This window comes from Panthera leo, chromosome B4, assembly GCF_018350215.1.
Source record: "Panthera leo isolate Ple1 chromosome B4, P.leo_Ple1_pat1.1, whole genome shotgun sequence".
Lineage (NCBI taxonomy): Eukaryota > Metazoa > Chordata > Mammalia > Carnivora > Felidae > Panthera > Panthera leo.
The window spans coordinates 41,732,171-41,756,303 of NC_056685.1; the positions used below are offsets into that span (position 1 = coordinate 41,732,171).

At 41.5% G+C, this 24,133-nt stretch overlaps 1 protein-coding gene and 1 pseudogene across 1 annotated transcript in view; one reads left to right on the forward strand and one right to left on the reverse strand.

Moving 5' to 3' along the window:
• Nucleotides 1-24,133, reverse strand: part of CD163 (CD163 molecule) — a 137,874-nt gene that overhangs the window by 45,931 nt on the left and 67,810 nt on the right. Inside the window, 14 exon segments of the mRNA XM_042948270.1 lie at nt 14,402-14,526; nt 14,528-14,662; nt 15,347-15,425; nt 15,428-15,592; nt 15,595-15,668; nt 15,745-15,841; nt 16,247-16,252; nt 16,456-16,561; nt 16,563-16,738; nt 16,846-16,968; nt 16,971-17,147; nt 20,786-20,836; nt 20,839-21,003; nt 21,006-21,085. Coding sequence (XP_042804204.1) covers nt 14,402-14,526; nt 14,528-14,662; nt 15,347-15,425; nt 15,428-15,592; nt 15,595-15,668; nt 15,745-15,841; nt 16,247-16,252; nt 16,456-16,561; nt 16,563-16,738; nt 16,846-16,968; nt 16,971-17,147; nt 20,786-20,836; nt 20,839-21,003; nt 21,006-21,085 — 1,559 coding nt within the window.
• Nucleotides 21,615-22,744, forward strand: LOC122223932 (annotated as a pseudogene).

Here is a 24,133-nt window from a genome sequence, read left to right on the forward strand (position 1 = left end):
CGCTCATCATCAGGGAAATACAAATCAAAACCACACTGAGATACCACCTCACACCAGTCAGAATGGCTATAATTAATAACTCAGGCAATAGCAGATGTTGGTGAGGATACAGAGAAAGAGAATCTCTTTTGCACTGCTGATGGGAATGCAAACTAGTGCAGTCACTCTGGAAAACAGTGTGAAGTTTCCTCAAAAAATTAAACATTACCCTATGACTCAGCGCTACTAGGAATTTACCCAAAGGATACAGGAGTGCTGATGCATAGGGGCACATGTACCCCAATGTTTATAGTAGCGCTTTCAACAATAGCCAAATTATGGAAAGAGCCCAAGTGTCCATCAACTAATGAATGGATAAAGAAGATGTGGTTTATATATACAATGGAATATTACTTGGCAATGAGAAAGAATGAAATCCAGCCATTTACAGCAATGTGGGTGGAACTGGAGGGTATTATTAAGTGAAATAAGTTAGAGAAAGACAAATATCATATGTCCTCACTCATATGTGGAACTTGAGAAAGTTAACAGAAGACCATGGGGGAAGGGAAGGGAAAAAAATAGATCAAACAGAGAGGGAGGGAGGCAAACCATAAGAGACTCTTAAATAGCGAGAACAAACTTAGGGTTGATGGGAAGGGGAGGGAAAAGGGAAAATGGGTGATGGGCATTGAGGAGGGCCCTTGTTGGGATGAGCACTGGGTGTTGTATGTAAGTGATGAATCACAGGATTCTACCCCGAAGCCAAGAGCACACTATACAATGTATGTTAGCCAACTTGGCAATAAATTATATTTAAAAAATAAATAAATAAAAATTTCCTGTATCATAACCTGGTCTTCCTTTTCTCTCTATTACATCTCTTATAAGAGCTCCATGAAGCCTATTGATTTTTCCAAAATTCTTTTTCTTTTGAGACAGGTATTTATTGCTATAATTTGTTACAATTCCTATGGAAAGGCAGATACGTTCAATATCCAAGGAAGCTAAACTAGAAGCAAGCCAATTGACCAAAGGCATCATGAATAAATCAAACAGGGATAAAAATAAAGATGACGATTCTGATATTCAGTTTTAAAAATGGTGTTTTCATGGGGCACCTGGATGGCTCAGTCGGTTGGGCATCCAACTTTGGCTCAGGTCATGATCTCGTGTTTGTGAGTTCAAGCCCCACATAGGGCCCTGTGTTGACAGCTCAAAAGCCTGGAACTTGCTTCAGATTCTGTGTCTCCTTCTCTGTCCCTCCCCTGCTCACACACACACACACACACTCTCTCTCTCTCTCAAAAATAAACATTTAAAAAGAAAAAAGAAAATGGTGTTTTCCACATTCTCAGATAATGTTTCTAATTGTTTAGTTTATTACAGAAGTCTTAGTGGTGTCTTAGTTCAGACTCCTATATCAGAATACCATAGACTGGGTGGCTTATAAAGAGAGAAATTTACTTTTCAAGTCCTGGAGGCTGGAAGTCTGAGATCAGAGTGCCAGAATATGATGGGGTTCTGGTGAAGGCCTTCTTTCAGGGTGTGGATGGCCAACTTCTCACTGTAGGCTCACACGGTGAAAAGAGAGTGAGAGAGCTCTCTGCGATCCCATTTATAAGGGCAGTGATTCCTTCCCAAAGGCCCTAATGCCACCATGTTGGGTGTTAAGATTTCAATATATGAATATGGTGGGGTGGGAAGAGAGGGTGAGAAACATTAAGTCCGTAACAGCGATACATGAAAATTAACTTTTATTGTCACCAGTCTTTATCAATGTAGCTGTTCTTTTATTGCTCAGTAACTATTGTTTGGACCAGCTTTTCATAGGGTAAGTTGATTTCCTCTTCACTCAACATTTACTGTCTCTTTCCGAGACATTTGGAAGCTGATCTGAAATTATAAAAGAGGCAATAAGTTCCTATTCGAAATAAAGCTGCTTGAATATATGGATACACACACACACACGCGCACACACACATGAACACACACACACAGAATTGGTCAGATTTCCTAAATTCTTAGGACAGATTTCTCTGATGTTATATCCTAATATTACGTTCTATGCCCAGATCTTAAGCGTTTTCTTCTTGTCTCCTTAGTGAGTCCCAGAACGTAAAAACAACTTATTTGACAAGAAACAGTTAAATAACCTCAGAGTGAAAGAGGAAGGTAAAACTGTATGTGGTTTTGCTTTTGACATGCTTCTGGAAATTAATCTTTAAAAAGTCTTTAGTTTGGACTCTAATAACGCTAAGTTTATGATTAATAAGGTTTAGACAGGGCAAAGGTGGCCCTTTGTTTCATATGATAACTGATGTGCTAAGGGTTATGGGCTGAATCATGTCCCTGCAAATTCATATATCAAAGTCCTAACCCCCAGTACCTCAGAATGTGCCTATATTTGGAGATAGGGATTTAAAGAGGTACTTAGGTAAAATTAGGTCATTTAGTGGCCCCTAATCCAATAAGACTGATATCCTTATAAAGTAGGAAGATTAGGGTACAGACGCCCACAGACCAAGAGGTGAACATGTGAGGACACAGAGAGATGATGGCATCTATGGGCCAAGGAGAGGCTTTAGAAGAAGTTAACACGCTGACACCTTTATCTCAGACTTCTAGCCTACAAAACTGTGTGAAAATACGTTTCTGTTGTCTAAACCCGTTGGTCCGTGGTATTTTGTTATGGTGGCCCTAGCACACTGATAGATTAGGCACAATAATAAACTAAACAAAGGGACGCCTGGATTACTCAGTTGGTTAAGCGTCCTACTTCAGCTCAGGTCATGATCTTATAGTTTGTGAGTTCGAGTCCCTCATTGGGCTCTCTGCTATCAGCACAGAACCCACTTTGGATCCTCTGTCCCCCTTCCTCTCTGCCCTTCCCCCAGCTGTTCTCTCTCTCTTTCTCTCTCTCTCTCTCTCAAAATAAATAAACTTAAAAAAATAAACAGAATTGCTGAGGGAAATGTTTTCTAACATAGAAACGTAATTTTAAGTGTGTTAAAAATAACATTTATTTTTTTGCAAAGAATAATTTGTGCTAATACAAATTGCTAATTATAAAAAATTGTTTAGAATAATCTAGACAATCTTTTGTTCTTTACATCATATAGATGGAAATATTATAAGGTACATGTTTATTTTATTTTATTTTTTAAGTTTATTTATTTACTTTCAAAGAGAGAGAGAGAGAGAGAGAGAACAGGAGAGGGGCTGAGAGAGAGGGAGACAGAAGATCTGAAGCAGGCTCTGCACTGTCAGCATGGAGCCTGATGTGGGGCTTGAACTCACGAACCATGAGACCATGATCTGAACTGAAATCAAGAGTCAGATGCTTAAGTGAGTGAGTTTCCCCAGCACTCCTGTGTTTAAAGAATATTTTAGTTTAAGCTTTTCACTGAACTTTTCCAGATAGAGAAATTAATATCATCATCAATAACTAAGGAATGACATATGAGTAGGAAGGGGGTTGCAACCATAAATACAAATAAGTTCCAGTATTACTCACAAGAGTAACTACTGTGTTATATTTGGGCTAGTTACCACTGAAATGGTTTTCATGTACTTTGCCTCTGACTTTTCTAACATTTTCCTCTTATTTTGGTAATTAAATATATTTTTGAGAGGAAAAAAAAGAAATGCAAGCTCATTCACTTGGATGCTTGGGTCAAATTTGGAATAGTTTTGTGCCAGTGATACCTGAATATTCTATAATAAAAATCAAGAGAGATGACCTATATCCACATCCTAGTATTTATTTCCATAAAAACATGCAGGGGTGCCTGGGTGGCCCAGTCAGTTGAGTGCCCGACTCTTGATTTCAGCTCAGGTCATGATCTCGTGGTTCTTGAGATTGAGCCTCACATCGGGTTCTGTGCAGGTAGCACGGAGCCTACTTGGGATTCTCTCCACCCCTACCCCACCCCTCTCAAAATAAGTAAAATAAACTTTAAGAAAAGCATTCAGAATTGACTCTGGATTACACAGGAACAATCTTTTCAGAATTGCTAGTTTACCCATGCTGGGAATTAGAATGTTTTCTCAATGCTATTTGTAAAGCATTGTGCTTTCTAGTGCTGTGACTTCTACAAGTTCAATTCCCTTCTCCATTGTGCCTGGCCCATTCACTCTACTCTCTGGGTGCAGTCAGTGAGTGATCAGATCTCATGAAACCTTCCGATTCCTTGACATTTTAGCAAAAATTGTCAGCGAGTTCTATTTCTAATAAGCGAGGATCTTAGGACTTAGAAAACATTGCTCTTTTCATGACAGAACTCCCAGTTGGCTTTTTTTTCTCCTTGTTCTGGCACTGGTAGGTGTCTTAGAATTGACTTTTAAATGTATATGTGTATATATTTATATTATTTATATTTATATTTATGTGTATATATATGTGCACGTGTATATATATATGTGTATATATATATATGTACACATATATACACGTATATATATACACACACACATATATATATATATACACACGTGCACATATATATGACATCTTCATGTAATGAGTGCATGTTTCTCTAAATCTCCGGAGCTTGTTTATTACGCTGATGTTTTCTCATCAGGCAAAGCCACCTACACTTAACAAATATTGAGTGCGTATCATGTGCTAGGCCCTGGAGATTAAAACAACAAAAGGCAATATTAATGCACCGAATCTGGGTTGCACTTAAGAGAACAAAATGTGAATATCCTACTCTGTGTAATAAAAATAAGCGGAAATCCTAGGAACAGAAGATATTAATGAGCCGTATCGGAAGCTGAGATCTAATTACCCTTCTCCTCAATGATAGACTATCCACAGCTTCAGCCAATGCTCAGAAAGAGTCCTGATACATTCTGTAAGCTTTCTTTCTGTTAGAACAACTGTCTCATCACCCGTAACCTTTTCCAGGAGGAAACTTGGAGTGCTGAACAGACTGAGGATGTGAGCCATAAACATAGAAAAGAGGTACGCTGAATTCTGTGAGGGTAGATCTGTGTGTGTTGCGTTTCAGTGGCTGAGTAAAGCTTCTCAACTTGCCGCGCGGGCTTTGGAAGCCCACAGTCGTTTCGTGGTTTCCAAGGCAGGAGGAACATCCAGCAGTGTGATGTGGCCAGCACCTTCACGATCATGGGTGCGGGTGCCGCTAACAGAAGGCCAGCTCCTCTGTATTATCCAGTAGGAGACCACCTCCCTGCGGAGGGAAGAGCTGTCAGGTGGAGTCTTTGAGCAGCTGGGAAAATACAATAGAGCAAGGAATGTTATCACATTCCTTGAAAAGCAAGCTCAGTTACTGTTTTGAGTGAAAACATTTAATTATGAAACTTAGACGGGTAAGCCATTGAGGTATCATCACTAAAAATGCATTTATAATTAGATGATCAGATTTGCTCCCAATATCTTAAAGGCCTAGAACTGTAACACACACACACACACACACACACACACACACACACCACAGCCCCATTCATAGCAGAATTGAGAGCAATGGAACATTGTCCACGGATGGAGAAATCTGGTGACTCAATAAGGCTGCCTGTGACTGGATCTATTAGGAGTGACCGTCTGAACTTCGGTTTCCCATCTTGCGTGTAAGAAGCCTGGAAACCATCATTCCTAGCCACACAGCAAGAACAAAAGCTGAACAAACTGAAAACCAGCAACTTTTCTTAGATTTGCTGGAGAATTGAGGTCACCGGGCAAACTGCTGCTCCCCAAATTAGAGAGTGGCAGGCAGAGACAGAGCACAACTTACTGGAACGGAAGCCCAAGAGCAGAAAGCTCTGTGGGACCAGTAACGGTTAAGAAACGTCTCAGCCTCAGCCGCTACGGGCAAATTGCTGGAGGCTCAGTGTGGACCAACTGGAATGTAAAAACCTCAGGGGTCCCACACTTTTGTGAGTTTTACCGTTGGGACCTGTGCCAGGTTCTCACAGTGAAGACTGGAGAAAAATCCCCTTGCGATTCCAGCAGGAAAAAAAGAGAAAAGCGGCCATTTGGAAAGACACCCAGAGCATTCTGGTTGGTTGCTTGGCTGACTGAATGTTTGATTGATTTACTCACTTACTTACACAAGGTCTGCCCTCGAGGGAAACTATTTAATCCAAGCCTGAAGGGCTGGGATTTTACCACAGCCTAAAAGACCTGAGGGAAGGGGAATATTCAACCTCAGCCCCTTCTGGCCTTCCTGTCTCCTTCCCCTAAGAAGGGAAGACAGAGGTGAAGGTCACGGCCAGGGAGCACCGGCTTACCAAAACATTGAGATCAAACGACACGCCTGCAGAATGCTTCGACTCCCCCAACACCTCACCACCACATCAATGGGCCGCTATATACTAACGGGATTACCACAGAAAGAACGGCACATCTGAGACATTATTAATGAAGAAGTCACTAGGGAACCCCAAAGACAACATGGGAGACAAAAACACCACTGGAAATTTTAGCCTCTGGCACCTATCGCTTATAGCAAACAGTGTAACTCCCAGCCAGATAAACATCAAACCTTACCCTAAAGGCTTATTTACCTCAATTCCTTTTACCCAGCGCATCGCGTCTGGCTCTCAAGAAAAGATTACAAGGTACACTGAAAAATAAAACTACTGTTTGAAGAGACTGAGCAAGGGGCGCCTGGGTGGCTCAGTTGGTTATGCATCAGATTCTTGATTTTGGCTCAGGTCATGATCGCAAAGGGCTATGGGATTGAGCCCTGTTTCGGGCTCCTTGCCGAGCATGGAACCCACTTGAGTCTCTCTCTCTCTCTCTCTCTCTCTCTCTCTCAATCTCTCTCTCTCTCTTCTCTCTCTCTCTCTCTCCTCTCACTCTCTCCTTCTCTCTCTTCCCCTCTCCCCTGCTCATGTTCTCTCCCTCTCTCAAAATAAAAAAAAAACAAATCTTAAAAAAAAAGAAGAGACAGAGCCAGCATCAGAATGAGACTCAAATTGTGGCAGAGAGATTAGAATGATTAGGCCAGGAATTTAAAATAACTATGGGGTGTCTGGGTGGCTCAGTTGGTTGAGCATCTGACTTTGGCTCAGGGTTCTTGGGTTTGAGCCCCGGGTCGGGCTCTGTGCTGACAGCTCAGATGGAGGCTGCTTCAGATTCTGTGTCTCCCTCTCTCTCTGCCCCGCCCGCCCCCATGCTCGGTCTCTCAAAACAATAAATAAATATTAAAAAAATTAAAAAAAAAAACAACTATGATTAACATGCTAATGACTCAAGTGAGGAACATGGACAACCTGTAAGAGCGTATGGATAATGTAAGCAGAGAGGGAATGACAAGAAAAACTAAAAAATAAATACTAGAAATCAATAACACTGTCATAGATATGCCCTAAAACTGCCTTAAGGGCAGGGGCAGGAGAGCAAAAAAGAAAAACCCCAAAGGATTCCTCCATGCTCCCTGGTTCTCCCTTCCTGGTCCTCCGGCCAGAGAGGTGGGCTAGAAGTTAGGGGCACCTGCTTGGGATTCTCCCTCTCCCCGACCCCCTCTCTCTCTGCCCTTCCCTCACTTACATATGTTCTCTCTCTCTCTTTCTCTCCCCCTCTCTCAAAATGAGTAAATAAAAACTTAAAAAAATAAAGAAAATCCTCCTCAATCTATTATTTACTTTATAGAGTCATAGAGTCCTAAGGTTTGTTTGTGGTTTTTTTTTTTTAATTTTTCTTTTTGACATCTTTACCATTTTTGAATGTACAGTTCAATGGTATTAAGTGCATCCAGACAGTTGTGCAACTATTACCACCATCTATCTCCAGAAGTCTTTTCATCTTGGGAAACTGAAACTCTGTAGCCACTAAACAATTACTTCCTGTTCCTGGTCTCCCACACCCCTGGTAACCGCCATTCTGTCTTCTGTTGCCATGATTTGGACTCCTCTAGGTACCTCATGGAAACAGAATCAAATAGGATGTCTTTTCATGGTTGACTTCACTTAGCACAGGGTCCTCAAGTGTCACCCATGTTGTAGCTCGTCAGAGTTTACTTCCTTTTTAGGGCTGAACTACATTCTGTTGTATTTACGTACCGCGGTTTGCTGGTCCATTCATCCGCTGATGAAAGCGTGGGTGACTTCCATGTTTTTGTTGCTGTGAAAAATGCTGCTATGAACATGAGAGTACAAGTACCCCTCGGAGACCTGCTTTTGGTTCTTTTGGGCGTATCCCCAGCAGGGGGATTGCTGGAGCATCCGGTAGGTCTGTTTCAAATTTTTTGAGGAGCTAGCATAGTATATTCCATAGTGGCTCTATCATGTTACATTCCCATAAGCAATGCATTGGTTTCCATTTTCTCCATGTCTGCCAACACTTGTTATTTTCTATCTATTTGCTTGTTTATTTATTTAGTAGTAGCCATTCCGATGGGTCTGAGGTGAGTGGTTGGTTTTTTATGTTTGCTCAGAGGTATTAGTTGTCATCAGCAGGAGACACAGGCTGTATCTCGCTTGAAACTGCTGTCACCGATTACATTAATTAGAGACTTTTTATCATACTTTATTTTTCTCTTGTGTTTTGCTGTATTGTCATCTTTTTTTTTTTTTTTTTTTTTTTTTTTTTTGCTTTCCGTAAGTCTAATTATTATCTATTGGTTTATCATACAGCTCATTCTTTCTCTTTTGAGCTCTATTCAGTTTGCTCTTAAACTTACCTATTGAATTCTTTCTTATTTTTTGTCAATTTTTTTTTTTTACATTTATTTAGTTTTGAGAGACAGAGAGAGACAGAGTGTGAGCAGGGGAAGGGCAGAAAGAGAGGGAGATACAGAATCAGAAGCAGGCTCCAGGCTCCGAGCTGTCAGCACAGTGCCTGACACAGGGCTCGAACCCACGAACTGTGAGATCATGACCTGAGCTGTAGTCAGATGCTTAACCGACTGAGCCACCTAGGTGCCCCCTTTCTTATTTTTTTTAAGTTTATTTATTTATTTTGAGAGAGAGAGAGAGCGCACCAGTAGGGGAGGGGCAGAGAGAAGGAGAGACAGAATCCCAAGCAGGTTCTGCACCAACAGCTGAGGCCGGCCTTGAACTCATGAACTGTGAGATTATGACCCGACCGGAGATCAAGGGTAGGATGCTTAACCGACTGAGCCACCCAGGCGCCCCACCTATTGCATTCTTAATTTCAGTTTTGTATTTATCATAGAATTTCTATTTCATTTTTATTCATAGCTTCCCATTTTGTGGTGAAATTCTCTACCTGGACAGCTTTTTTCTTGAATTCATTAATCATAATTACTTTATGATTTATGATAAATACCTAACTGATAACCCCAGTATCTGGGTCCACTTTGGTTTTCATTCTTTGGCATTTTTTTACGTATGGTCTTATCCCTTGGTATGCCTGGTGGTGTTTTTGTTTGTTTGTTTGTTTGTTTTTAAATACCGAATATTGTGTTTAAAAATTTTTTTTAATGTTTATTTTTGACAGAGAGAGAGAGACAGAGCATGAGCGGGGGAAGGGCAGAGAGAGGGAGACAGAATCTGAAGCAGGCTCCAGGCTCTGAGCTGTTAGCACAGAGCCCGATGTGGGGCTCGAACCCACAAACTGTGAGATCATGACCCCAGCCGAAGTCGGACGCTCAACCAACTGAGCCACCCAGGAGCCCCGTTTTTAAAATTTTTGGATGCTCTGGATGATATTATTTCTCTCAAAAGAAGATTCAGTTTGCCCTCTGGCAGACTGCAGAGATGCAGATCAGGTCAGTCTAATCAGATACTAATTAATAAAACCCTGGAGTAATAGGTGGGAGCATTCCTGTACTGTCGAAAGTGGAAATGAAAACAATCACTTCAAAAAACAACTGGATAGATCTGGGAAGCTTCAAGGTAGCATATTCTACATTGGTGCAATTCCTTTACTAGGTGCATGTGATGGACTGAGTCATGTCCCTACAAAATTCACATGTTGCAATCCTCCTAATGCCTCGTACCTCAGAATGGGAGTATATTTGGAGATATGGTCTACAAAAGACAATTAAGTTAAGATGAGATCATTAAGGTGGGCCCTAATCCAATATGACTGGTGTCCTTACAAGAAGAAGAAACCAGAGCAGAGAAAGGTTCAGAAGGAAGATGTGAAGAGACAGAGAAAAGCCAAGGGAAGAGACCTCAGAAGAAATCACCTCTGCTGACACTTTGATCTTAGACCTCCAAACTCTGCAACTGTGAGGAAACAAATATCTGCTGTTTAAGTAATCCAGAGTGGCTTTCTAACAGCAGCTGTAGCGAACTAACACAGTATAATAACCCCACCACCATTAGAGAGATAAGTGGGGTCCACATTTTCAATCAGATAAAATATAGAGTGCTATTGAAAGATTAAGATCACTGTCTGTTTTATTTTTTGTACCCAAGCCTTAAATTTCTTCAGTGCAATACAAATCTGTCTAAAGTATTTAAAGTCAAATGACAAACTGGGAGATTGAATGCAACAAATAACGTAGAGGAAAGATCAGTAGTCCTGATATTAAAAATAGCAGTTGCAGGGGCGCCTGGGTGGCTCAGTCGGTTGAGCGTCCGACTTCAGCTCGGGTCACAATCTCGTGGTTCACAAGTTCGAGCCCTGCGTCAGGCTCTGGGCTGACAGCTCAGAGCCTGGAGCCTGCTTCAGATTCTGTGTCTCCCTCTCTCTCTGCCCCTCCCTCACTCATGCTCTGTCTCTCTCTCTCTCTCTCTCTGTCAAAAATAAATAAAACATTAAAAAAAAAAAAAAAAGCAGTTGCAGAGACACCTGGGTGGCTCAGTTGGTTAAGCATCTGACTTCAGCTCAGGTCATGATCTCATGGTTCACTAGTTCGAACCCTGTGTCAGGCTCTGTGCTGACAGCTCAGAGCCTGGAGCCTGCTTCAGATTCTGTGTCTCCCTCTCTCTTTGCCCCTCGCCTGCTCATTCTCTCTCTCTCTCTCTCTCTCTCTTTCAAAAATAAATAAAAATATTAAAAAAATAGCAGTTGCAAATTAAACTATCAATGTCAAAGGAAAAACTGGCAATTCTTAAGACTTTTAAGACTTAACTTGGCTAATATGTAAAGATGCAAAAAAATAATGTATTTCCTTAATAATGAAAACATTGTTAATTAAAATAACAGTGAGATACTATTTATCAAAACTGAATTAGCAAAATTATAAAAGGGATGAAAATATTCAGTGCCAGAGAAGAGGCAGTAAAATACATTCTCATTCATAACTTCTAGGAGTGAAATTTGTTACAACTACTGGAAAATCACTTGCCCGACTATGTCTATTGTGTTGGTACAGCAATTCCACTATAGCGTTTTCTCCAATGAAACAATGAATAGTTTTTTGCATGTTACGTATACATTTGTATGCATATTATACGTCATTTTAAACATTTTAAAATAATCATAAATGTGCAAATAAAGGCAATATTCAAAGAAGTTAGTGATCAAAATTTTTAAAAATACCTATTTATTTGTTTTGAGAGAGACAGAGAGAGTGTGAGCCAGGGAGGGGCATAGAGAGAGGGAGAGAACCCCAAGCAGGCTCCATGCTCAGCCTGGGGCCTGATGTGGGGCTTGATTCCACAACCTTGAAATCATGACCCAAGCCAAAATCAAGAGTCGGAGGCTCAACCAACTGGGCCACCCAGGTGCCCCAGTTATCACGTTTTAAAAAGTAAAAACGTAGCAAAATTGGAAAACAACTGTTCGTTGTTGATCAGCTTGCTAATGAAACTGAAGACAGGCTGGAGAGATTGAATTACATCTGAAGAGACTGCATGACTTTCATTTTAAACCCGTTTGGTGCCTCTGCCATGGACTACACGTGATCCTGAGGATGAAGCGGGTGAAGAGGTAATTGTCTTAAGCCGATTTTCCTAATTCTCTTAATTTTGAATCATCTTTTATTTCAACCGCTGCTGCTTTTGCTTCCCTTTCACACGCAGTCGTTTGTATAGGAGGCAGAGGAACGTCTCTGTCAGGCGGGAATTCGCAGCCATCCGTCCTGTTTCTTCACCCTCCCACCCTCCCCATGGAGTGAGGGCCCCAGAGTCACAGACTTGAGGTGCCCACCCGTTGGGGTCCTCTCTGGAGAGGCAGGTTTCCATCTCATGGAATAGGTCCTCCTCTAGAGAATCCCTTCTTCTGGATGAAACTGAGAAGGATGCACAGTGGGAGGAATTCAAATTCAAACGGCCCGGCCCCTACCGTCTCTGCTAGTGAATTCTTCAGGTTCCTAAGATTCATTTTCTCTCTGCTGAGCCCTTGCAATTCCTCCACTTTTATTAAGTCCTTTATTTAGCATTTACTACGTGCTGGCCACCCTTCCTATAGATGGTTAATTACCTCTCATAACCTAATGGGGTAGCAATGTTATTTTTTCCACTTCAAACAAAAGTTAAAGGAATTTATCACCACTAAACCCGCCCTATAAAAAATGTTAAAGGGTTAAAATGAATAAGAAATGTTAAAGGGGACTCTTTGAGTGGAACTCTTTGAATGGAAAGGGGAGACCATAGTAGGAGTAAAGAAAGTAGGAAGCCAGGGTGATCTCATAGTTTCATCAGTTTGAACCACCCCCCCCCCCATCGGGCTCTGTGCTGACAGTTCAGAGCCTGCCAAAAAATGTCTCCCTCTCTCTCTGCCTCTCCCCCACTGGCACTCTCTCTGTCTCTCTCAAAATAAATAAATAAACTTAAAAAAAATTAAAAATAGAATTACCATATGATTCAGTAATTCCACTACTGGGTATTTACCCAAAGAATAGGGAAACACAAATTCAAAAAGATATGGGCACCCTAGTTTACTGCAGGGTTATTTACAATAGCCAAATTCTGGAAGCATCCGAAGTGTCCACTGATAGGTGAATGGATAAAGAAGATGTAGTAGATAGATGATAGATAGATGATAGATAGATAGATAGATAGATAGATAGATAGATGATAGATAGATAGATAGATGATAGATAGATAGATAATAGAATGGAATATTACTCAGCCATAAAAAAGAATGAAATTTTGCCATTTGCAACAACATGGATGGATCTAGTGGGTATAATACTAAGTGAAATAAGTCAGTCAGAGAAAGACATTTGATTTCAAAGACAGACCATTTGATTTCACTCATATGTGGAATTTGAGAAGCAAAACAAAAGAACAAAGAAAAAAAAGAGACAAACCAGGGCACAGACTCTTAACTATAGAGAACAAATTAATGGTTACCAGCGGGGAGGTGCATGGGCTATGGGTGAAATAGGTGAAGGGGATTAAAGAGTACACTCATGTGGATGAGTACTGAGTGAGCATAGAATTGTTGAATCACTATATTGTACACCAGAAACTAACACAACGCTGCACGTGAACTACACTAGAACTAAAAAAGAACGTACAATTAGGTAATACATCATCAAAAATATCATCAACTAATAATGAGCTTATAGCTGATATTTGTATTTTTCCTGCTTTCTGTATATTCTCCTTGTTTTGAAAAACATTTTCTGTTATGATAAACGTCAAATAGTTGAAAGAAGCAAGGAATGTAAAAATATGAACCACAATTGGAAAATATTCATGAGAAATTTTCACACTCACTCCTCATCAAGCCCATTCAAACTTGGTGGAGAGAGGTGAAATTTTAATTTGGGAAAGTGTGTATATGCATGTGTGTGTTTTTCTGTGTGTGGCGTTGGTAGGCAGGGTGAGATGAAATTGGTTCCTTATACGCTGATCATAAGAATGAAAATTAATACACAGGTTTTCTGTGAGGGCAATTAAGTAGTATATATAAGGAATCTTGAAAGTGTGCATTCACTTTCCCCCTTCATTACAGGATTAGACATATAATTTTTGGATATAACCAGAGATTCACCACAATGGGTAGGAATGTTTACAATGGCATTATTTATACTAGTTTGACATAGGGAGATAGTCTTAGTATCAATAAACACATGGTTATTTAAGTTAAGATACATCCACAGGATGAAATATTGTGTGCTGTTCAAAGACTATTTAGTGAAATTAGAATATATTCACAACATAGTTTCATATAAAAAGGAACCCCCAGTCAAAACGTATATGTTATATATATGAGATATAGTGATACGACACATTATACGCATAGATGCCATATTCTCTATATGTATATATAAGTACGTATAGTATCATCCACGTTTCATAAACACAATCATAATTACAATTATATTTTTGTACAAAAAGACCACTAGTTAATGCTCCTGAACACTAGCAATATTTATTTTTGAAGCTTTTATTTTTATTTCTATTTATTTTTTTAGAGCGAGAGAACACGTGAGGAGGGGAAAGGGGCAGAAGGAGAGAGAGAGAGAGACAGAGAGAGAGAGAATCCTAAGCAGGGTCCACGCTCACTGCTGATCTGGATGTGGGGCTTGATCCCATAACCCTGGGATCATCACCTGAGCCTAAGTCAAGAGTCAGCTGGTCAACCAACTGAGCCACCGGGCAGATGGACACTGCCATATGAAGATAAGCATTGTAGGGCCCCGAACACCATCTTCCCATGTGAAAGCAGAGCCCATTTTATACGAAGGGGTGTGGCTGATAACTGCGTCCTTGGCACACAATCCCCATGGTGACCGTGGACACATTCCTCCGGCCCATACTGCCCCAGGTCCCGGCGTGGAATACCTCCAGTCTCCCAGCACCAGTGTCCCTTTCGGTTTCGTTGTAGAGCCTCAAAGCTGTGAATCTACTGTTAAATATTTCCTTTTGGAGTGTTAGAAAAATTCCTCCCTGAAGATAGTATATTAGGGCTCAAAAAAAAAAAAATTTCATAAACCACTTTAACATATTATTAACACAATGTATCTGATGGAAACTAAGGCTCTTGTGTGATTTCAGGGTTCATATGGGTTCCCCAACGATATTTATGCTTAAAATTAAGTTAAAATGTAACTTTCTTAGTTTTACACTCTGACATAAATCAGATTCAGGAAATGGGGTTAATCCCATTTCTACTACTTATTAGATTGTGTTATTCGGCAAGTTACTCAATGTCTTTTGGCCTCCTAACACCAGAGTAGATGGAATGAAAGGTCCCTTTCTTTGGATCTAACCTTCTCTTATTCTAAGACCAACACTCCTCTCCTAAATGACACCAAAAAAGGGAAGGAAGGAAGGAAGGAAGGAAGGAAGGAAGGAAGAAGGGAGGGAGGGAAGAAGGGAGGAAAGAAGGGAGGAAGGGAGAGGGAGGGAGAGAAAGGAAGGAAGGAAGGGAGGAAGGAAATAGCCAAGGGTATTAGGAAAGTTTAAGAACAGGGTTAAAATCAAGTTCTCTATACTCTCAGATCAGTAAATTTTTCACTCCACTTTGCCACTGTGCCCTGTGTGTGTGTGTGTGTGTGTGTGTTTGCAGCAGGATGCAAGGCTTGTGGGCAGACCTGAGTAGATGACCCCCATGTCTTCCTTGTGCCTGCAGTCGTGCTGTCCCCAGCCCCAGGAAGGACGCTTCCAATGTGGGGCTCCTTTCCTGTGTAGTTCAGGTCATTCAGCCAGATGGGGTCTGACCCCACCCCTCCCCCTCCCATGTGAGCAGAGTTGGTGGCATTAATGGCCACTCTATATCCCAGTTGTCTGCATACCACGTGTGCATCACTTAGGTCCCAGCTGTCATCACAGACACGCTCCAGGAGCCCTGGTGAAGGATCTCCACTCTGCCAGCACAGGATGGCCCCCACCCACGAGGCAGAGCTGTTTGTCTGCAAAGAGGAGAAAGTCTAGCCAATAGGTCACAATTTTTAGTGTTGCAAAGCATTTCCTGGTACTGTGCTTTACTTAGCTGAGCAGATGAAATCACCACTGTCTGGGACTGCAGACAGAGATGAGTCAGATAAACCTGAGGAGCATGGAAACAATGGCTGGGTCTGGTTTCCTGGTAGGGGGGTAGGAAATGGGGCGAAAATAAGCATGGAAAGGATCGAAGAGTTCTATGACAAAGTTGAATGAGCAATCATGGTAAGGACTCTCAAACTCGTGACCAATTAAAATGGTCTTTGTTTATTTTATTTTTTATTTTTTAATGTTTATTTTTATTTTTGAGAGAGAGAGAGACAGAGTGCAAAGAGGAGAGAAGAGAGAGAGGGAGATGCAAAATCGGAAGCAGGCTCCAAGCTCCGAGCTGTCAGCACGGAGCGCGACGCGGGCTCGAACCCATGAACCGTGAGATCAAGACCTGAGCTGAAGTCGGATGCTCAACCGACTGAGCCACCCAGGCGCCCCTAAAATTGTCTTTATTAATGTCTAGTTGCAAATCCCCAAAGGAGAGGTGAGTGCTTACCTTCACCTTAACAATGTGCCCAGTTATCACTATTTATTACATGTTACTCTTTGACTGTCATGCCTATCCCACCTACACCCCTTGTTTTCTTACCTGTCTTTCCTTCAATCCCTCATCTTATCTGCCATGTGTGAGCTCTATTGCCAGTAGATGCCCATAAGCACTGTTCCCTCACCGTGCAGGTCACAATGATGGTTTTTCATGGGCACAGAGAGGAGCTCCAAAGACTGTCATTTGACAGTTATCCAGAAGGGACTCATTCCCTAAGCAACAGAACCTATGTCCCTAAACACAAACACTTCCTCCTCCAATATATATATTTTTTTCTTGTGGTTGAGCAAGCAATCCCACAGCTGCACTGATTGTGTAGGACACTGGCATCTTCCAGGTCCCAGTGGTTGTCACAGGGGGAACCCCAGGTTCCAAGCACCTTGATCTCCACTTACCCCTCCCATTGGGGTTTGCCATTCACAAGTCAGGCATCTGTATATCCTAAGAGGAGATAAAGCCTTAGAAAAGAGACTTTTCAACTCCTGCCCAACCTTCTCCCTCTCCAGCCCCAGCACATTAAGATCATTCACTCTCTCACAAGAACAGACTCCAGCCTCTCTTGCTATGGTTACAAGTCCCGTCGGGATGGGGTGCCTTGGGGCACAAGGCAAGATGATTTTCACTCCCTTCACATTCAAGCTTTTCAGCCCCAATTGGATCATTCCCTTCTCAAAGTGAGGACCCACAAAAAGAGATCCGGCCTCTCCACAACTTAATTCTCTGCACAGCACGCTGGCAGCACGGAGAGAGAAGTCAGAATCACACAAAGAACCCCACCTGTCTCCACGTCTCACTTCAACACGTCCAGAACAGGAGACAGCCGTTCCAACCAGCCGGGGCTGCCTGTGGGCTACAAATCATATTTCAGAGCCTCCAATATCTAGCCCCATCCTCCAATCTCCCTATCTAATTCCAGGGTACTTTTTCTCCATTCAGCATTAGAACACTCCATTTGCAGGGGATCCGAGAATGATATCTTTGTAGTACAGACTTGGTTCCTAAGACCTAGATTACATGTTTTACTTACTGGATCTTGGTAACATGCCAATCCCAGATTTGGAACTCTGAAGGAAATGAACGGCACAAATCATTTCCATGAAAAGAAATAATGATTGGGTAACCTCAGCATTAAATAACAGATACGAAGATTTGTAATCATTTTGAGGTGATGGATGTAATTTAAAGATAGAAGGTTATTTTATTTTTTTTAAAGCTTATTTGTTTTTGAGAGAGACAGAGACAGCATGAGCAGAGGAGGGGCAGAGAGAGAGGGGCAGAGAGAATTCCAAGCTGGCTCCGGGCTGTCAGCACAGAGCCCAATGTGAGACTCGAACTCATGAAACCATGAGATCGTGAGCTGAACCGAAACTGAGTCGGACGCTTAACCACCGAGCCACCCAGGTGCCCCCGTAGAAGGTTATTTTTATCTACAGGTTAATTCCAAGCAATACATCTAAGCAATCTAAAAATAAACAAACAAAAAACAATTGCTTTTTCCCACTGATCCCATCCTTTGCAGCACACCTGTGTTAATAATCTATGCCGTTAATATCTATTCCTGACTATTCCAACTCCTGACTCATTTATCCAAATGCCATGTAGCATTTCCACTTGAATTTCTCATAGACGTCTGAAACGGAATTCTTTTCAGTTCTTCCAAATATCCTCTAAGACTGTAATCTGCCATGTTTTGGTTGATGGAAATCCATTATTTTATATATGGAAATATATTGGCACAATTATTGGCTCCTGTAATACCATATATCCTACCTTTCAGGAAATCTTGTTTTCTGCATCTTCAAAAGATGTTAAAAAATCCCAACACTTGTCACCCCTCTCATTGTTAACAACTACACTGAGCCACCAACATTTCTTGCCTGAATTACTGCAATGACCTCCCATGAGTCTAAATTCTCTATTTCCATCATTGATCCTCTACAGTTTATTCTTTATCAACAAGCTAAAATTAGAAATCAGACAGCAGTTTTTTGCTCAAGATCATCCAATGGCTCCATGTTTCACTAGAATAAAAACCTAAATTCTTACGAAGACCTACTTATCCCTGAATTATCTGCCCTACCCCTTACCTCCTTTGACCCATGTCTGACCATTCTAATTCTTACTCTTCAGTTACACTGGGTTCCTTTCCTTACTATTCCTCAAACATATCAGGCATAATCTTGCCCTAAGGCTTTTGAACTGGCTGTTTTCTGTATTTTTCTAATTTTCTTTAATGTTTATTTATTTTCGAGCTAGAGGGACAGAGAGAGACAGAGTGTGAGCAGGGGAGGGGCAGAGAGAAGGAGACAAAGAATCCGAAGCAGGTTTCAGGATCTGAGCTGTCAGCACAGAGCCCAATGTGGGGCTCGAAACCAGGAATGGTGAGATCATGACCTGAGCCGAAGTCGGGCCCTTAACTGACTGAGCCACCCAGGCATCCCTACCTGTGTTTTTCTTCCCTGTACATGCACCTAATCAACTCTCTCACCTCCTTCAACTTTGCTCAAGTTTCACTTTTTCTAGAAGGCCTACCCCAAACATCCTATTTGGGATTGTATTCTGTCCCGTATACACTCTGGATCCCATTTTCCTTGTCTTTTTTTTTTTTTTTTTCTATAACCCTCAACATCTGCTACCTGTATATATACCTTATTCCATCACAGAAAGTTCTATTGCACAACACTACTCTAGAGTCTTCTGTCAAAGAAAATAAGTAATTTTGCTGGACCTATATTCCTTTTTTTTTTTTTTTTTTTTGTCACTGCCTTATCTTGCTCTTCCCCTTACAATTCAGCTTTTTTGGAAAATAATCTATACCTACTTTCCCAACATTCTAACTCCCATTAACTCCTGAACTTGAAACTATCTTCTTCTTTATTTCCTTATTTCTTTATTTTTTTTAACATTTATTTACTTTTTGAGAGACAGAGAAAGAGCAGGAGCAGGGGAGGGGCAGAGACAGAGGGAGACACAGAATCCAAAACAGGCTCCAGTCTCTGAGCCGTCAGCACAGAGCCCGATGTGGGGCTTGAACTCATGAACCATGAGATCATGACCTGAGCTGAAGTCAGACGCTTAACCAACTGAGCCACCCAGGTGCCCCGAAACTATCTTCTTTTTTTAATGCAACAAGACTGCTTTCATTAAGTTTACTAATGACTCACATGTTGCTAAACTTCATGAAAAATGCTCCGGTTCACGTGTAACGGCGTCTCCACAACTTGTTGACAAGGTTGCTAATGCCCTCCTTTTTGGAAACGTCCTTTTCCCTCGGCTTCGGTGACCTGCCATCCTCTAACTACTAGTCTTCAGTCCCCTCTTGCAGTTACTTCTAAGTCAATGAGCCATTCAATATTGTTATTCCTCAGGGCTAACAGCCGTCTTTTCTCGGGTCAGCAATTTTTATTCTTAATTTACAGTTTACCCTTGGGTTTTAGTTGCCATCTACAAATCTAAGATCCTCTGTTTGTACCTCCATCCAAGACCAGTTTTCTGATCACCCAACACTTACATCAAGTTCCTTACCACCCTCTCTACTTGGCTGCTTTAAAAACACCTCAGACTCAACATATACAAAATGAAATTCACCAGGCTACCTCCTCCAACCTGCCAGGATTCTCTTTTCCGATGACAGAACCGAAGTATTCCTGTTCGCTTAGTCCAGAACTGGTGGAGCGATCTTTGAGTCTCCTTCATTCAAACTCCTACATTTGATGAATTATCGAGTTCTGTTGGTTCTACCAACTAAATATTTCCTGAATATGTCAACTTTGCATTAGCTCCACAATGAATGTTCTACTCAGAACCTCATACCTTCACTAGAATCATCTAGTAACTTGACTCCCTGTGTCCAATAGCCCCCCCCAGCCACCTCTCTCTCTCTCTCTCTCTCTCTCCAGCCAGAGTTTTCTCTTTAAAATTCAAGTCTTACCATGCTTACACTCCTCCATGGTTTCCCTTTCACTTTAGAATAAAGTACAAAAATCTCTATCCCAGGAATAATCTCACCCTTGGCTACATGTCAAGGCTTTACCGGAAGATTTCCGCCTTATTCACTTAGGTCTAATATTATTCCCCTCGACCGTCTCTCAGTTCCTGGAATCAGACAAGCTCATTCTCACCTTTGTTACTTTAATAAAATACTACCTATGCATTTTTAATGGTCTCTCTAACACCTCTGTATATGATTAAGTCACACCCATACCCTTCACAGAAATATTCTCTGACGCTGCAAACAGGTAAGGCCTTTTGCTTACGCCTTTTCATTTCATCTTGTACTTCTACTTCATAACTTTAAATAAATAATTATTTCCTCGTGCACATTCATTACACACTTGGATTCTTTTCTGGATAAGGGACTAGAGCTACTTTTATTTAGCTCATCTGCCTTTGGCCTAGCATTGTCAAGGAGCTACTCCATAAATACGTATTAAATACATGAAATCGTCAATAATTGAGTAAGTATATTTATCTTTGTCCAGAAATTACCTGAGCAGATCAAACTAGCTTCCTTATTAAAGTGACACGAGTTTGTGTCCCTTGGACACAATCCCAGGGAGAAGCTTCATTTACAGTGCAGCCAGATCTAGAGAGTAAGACGTGTGATGTTTTTCCCGTGAAATGAGGCCTTTTGCAGATGCTGAGTAAGGCACATCCAAGTTGCCTGCAAATAACTGCACCAATGTTCGTTTTTCAGCGGTTAGCAGAAGGGTGGCAATGACGTAGATTTCCTGCTTGACCCTCCCCGCGCATCTGCTGCCTCTGCCCACGAGCCTCAGTTCTTTTTTTGTTTCATTCTGTAACCAGAACACCAGAATGATTTTCGAGGTATCATTTTGCCTCAAAATCTGATCAGAGATTCCAGCTAAAAATAATGTTACTTAATGGTCCTGATTCTTGTCTGCATTTCAAATAATTACATACTACTTACTAGATATTGTGAAGGATATTAGGGAGAGGTGATATCATGTATGTGGGGTCAGGAAAGAAAGGCACATATCTGTAGTATGACAATATCCAGGAGGTTAGAATAAACTTACATCTTAGAGTTGCTAGATGAAAATAATTCTAACAAGAGTTTGGACCCTGGGGTGGGGGGAATATGAAATTCACTATATGTAAAGAGTACGTGATTTTTTTGGAGAATTAAGAAATTGGAAGTTGATTCTGAGCCAAATTGACACAGTCAGCTTTTGAAGGCAATTCTTGCAAGTATTTGTTTGTTTGTTTGTTTTGCAGAATTCTTGCAAGTGTTCGTATGAAAGGGAATGAGTTACAGTTCTATCAAGGCTAATTTATCTATGTTAGGGCACCTGGGTAGTTTTTGGCATGCTGTAGCATAGTCAGTGAGATATTTAAGTCCTATTGCCTACTGATGTGAGAATGAATATATTTAATTAAGATGCTGATAGTCTCTGCTGGCCCTGACTATGAGCTGCTGGGCGGAACTGCTCCAAGCTTTCTTCCTGGTGTCAAATGATATCATGGATTCATCCCTCACCGAACAGGGGCAGATCGGCTGCTAACAGAAGCCAGGCATAGGTTTGGATGCCGTCAACGATGCTTTGCTTCCGGAAGCATGTATCTACTGCCTGCTGAAGCTGTACTGCCGGGAGCAGCCCTATTACCCAAACTTAATTGAGCTTTTCCTGCAGAGTTCCTATCAGACTGAGATCGGACAGATCCTGGGCCTCATCACAGCACCCCAGCCCCTGGGGAATGTGGGTCTTGGCAGATTCACTGGAAAGAAGTACAAATCTATTGTCAAGTGCAAGATAGCTTTCTACTCCTTCTATCTTCCTGTAGCTGCTGCCGTGTATATGGTGGGCATTGATGGGGAGATGCTACTGGAGAAGGGGGAGTTCTCTCAGATTCAGGATGATTATCTTGTCTCTTTGGAGACCCCAAGGTGACGGGCCAGATTGGCACTGATATCCAGGACAACAAATGCAGCTGACTGGTGGTTCAGTATCTGCAGAGGGCCTCTCCAGAACAGCACCAGATCCTTCAGGAGAATTATGGGCAAAAGGAGGCCAAGAAGGTGGCCCAGGTGGACGTGCTACACATGTGTCAGCTGCTTCGGATTCTGTGTCTCCCTCTCTCTCTGCCCCTCCCCTGCTTATGATCTGTCTTTCTCTCTCAAAAATAAATAAACATTAAAAAAAACATGTGGATATTCATGACCATGAGGAGGAAAAGTTCTCCTTGAAAGAGAATAGTTCAGTGCAGAACGAGCATCCAGAAGACTTGGGGAAAATTCAATTTGATAGAAAATCGTCACTGAAGGATTGTGATTGTAAATCATAACTGTAAATATATCTAAATTGAAAAGCTGGATAGGATAGTCAAGGTTTAAGAGACAGATTTCAGATTTATATTGGAGTTTAAATAAATTCCTTAAGACCGAATTCAATGTCTTACCTGCTCATCTCAGAAAGGAATGTCTAAAGTAAGAGATAAAGGTGTTGGGACTGATTGAAAATAAGGAAACTCCAAGACTAATAAAAGAGTATATCAGAATCAGGGAATTCAACTCTCCCACAATCATACCTGGGCAGGTGTACATGAGAATTTTCTTTGTACGACTTGAAAGTTGCGTAATAAAAACTTTGGCTCGGAGGAAGAATCCGCAAAACAATTCTTAACATTTTTGAAATTATATAAACCATAAGCCCAGACTTTAGCTGAAGAACATTTATTCCAGCGCTGTTGGTATGAATCATACACAAGTAAGTCCTTCAAGTAAGAATGAGTATTTGGGTAACTCTGAAAAAAGAATTTTTAAATATCCGGATATTTCTTTTCCTTTTTTAAAAAAATTTTTAACGTTTATTTATTTTTGAGACAGAGAGAGACAGAGCATGAACGGGGGAGGGTCAGAGAGAGGGAGACACAGAATCCGAAACAGGCTCCAGGCTCTGAGCTGTCAGCACGGAGCCCGACGCGGGGCTCCAACTCACGGACCGTGAGATCATGACCTGAGCCGAAGTCGGCCGCTTAACCGACTGAGCCACCCAGGCGCCCGTCTTTTCTTTTCTTTTTTTTTTTTTTTTAAATGTTTACTGATTTGAGAGAGAGATACACACACACACACATACACACACACTCACACGAGTGAGTGGGGGAAGGGCAGAGAGAGGGAGAGAGAGAATCCTGAGCAGGCTCCATGCTGTCAGTGCAAGGCTTGATGCCATGAGCAGTGAGATCATGACTTGAGCTGAAATCAAGAGTCAGTTGCTTAACCAACTGAGCCACCCAGGTGCCCTAAGTATGTGGATATTTCAAGGCAAGTGTTTGAGTGTTTCAATGACTAAACCCTTATTAATTTTTCCTAAATTAATTTGACTATGGATAACTTCTTTTTGTGGAATACTTTGTTACCACTAGGGTCCGGTGAACTTAACTTTGGGAAAATATGGGTAGATATTAGAAAATGAGATTTGACTTCCCGAGAGAAAAGAAGTTTGGTACGATAGAAAGAGGCCTTAAAAATCAGAATGAGGTGGGGCGCCTGGGTGGCTCAGTCAGTTGAGCGTCCGACTTCAGCTCAGGTCATGATCTCACGGTCCATGAGTTTGAGCCCCGCATCGGGCTCTGTGCTGACAGCCCAGAGCCTGGAGCTTGCTTCCAATTCTGTGTCTCCCTTTCTCTCTGTCCCTTTCCCCATCATGCTCTGTCTCTTTCTCTCAAAAATAAATAGACGTTAAAAAAATCAGAATGAAGATATGAGGTATGATTCATTTCAAAAAGTGAGAAGTCAGTATTCTGTCATATAGGTACCCATTAGGGGGAAAAAGTACATTGGAGAGTCCATGTGCTTTTATTGAAAATCCCGGT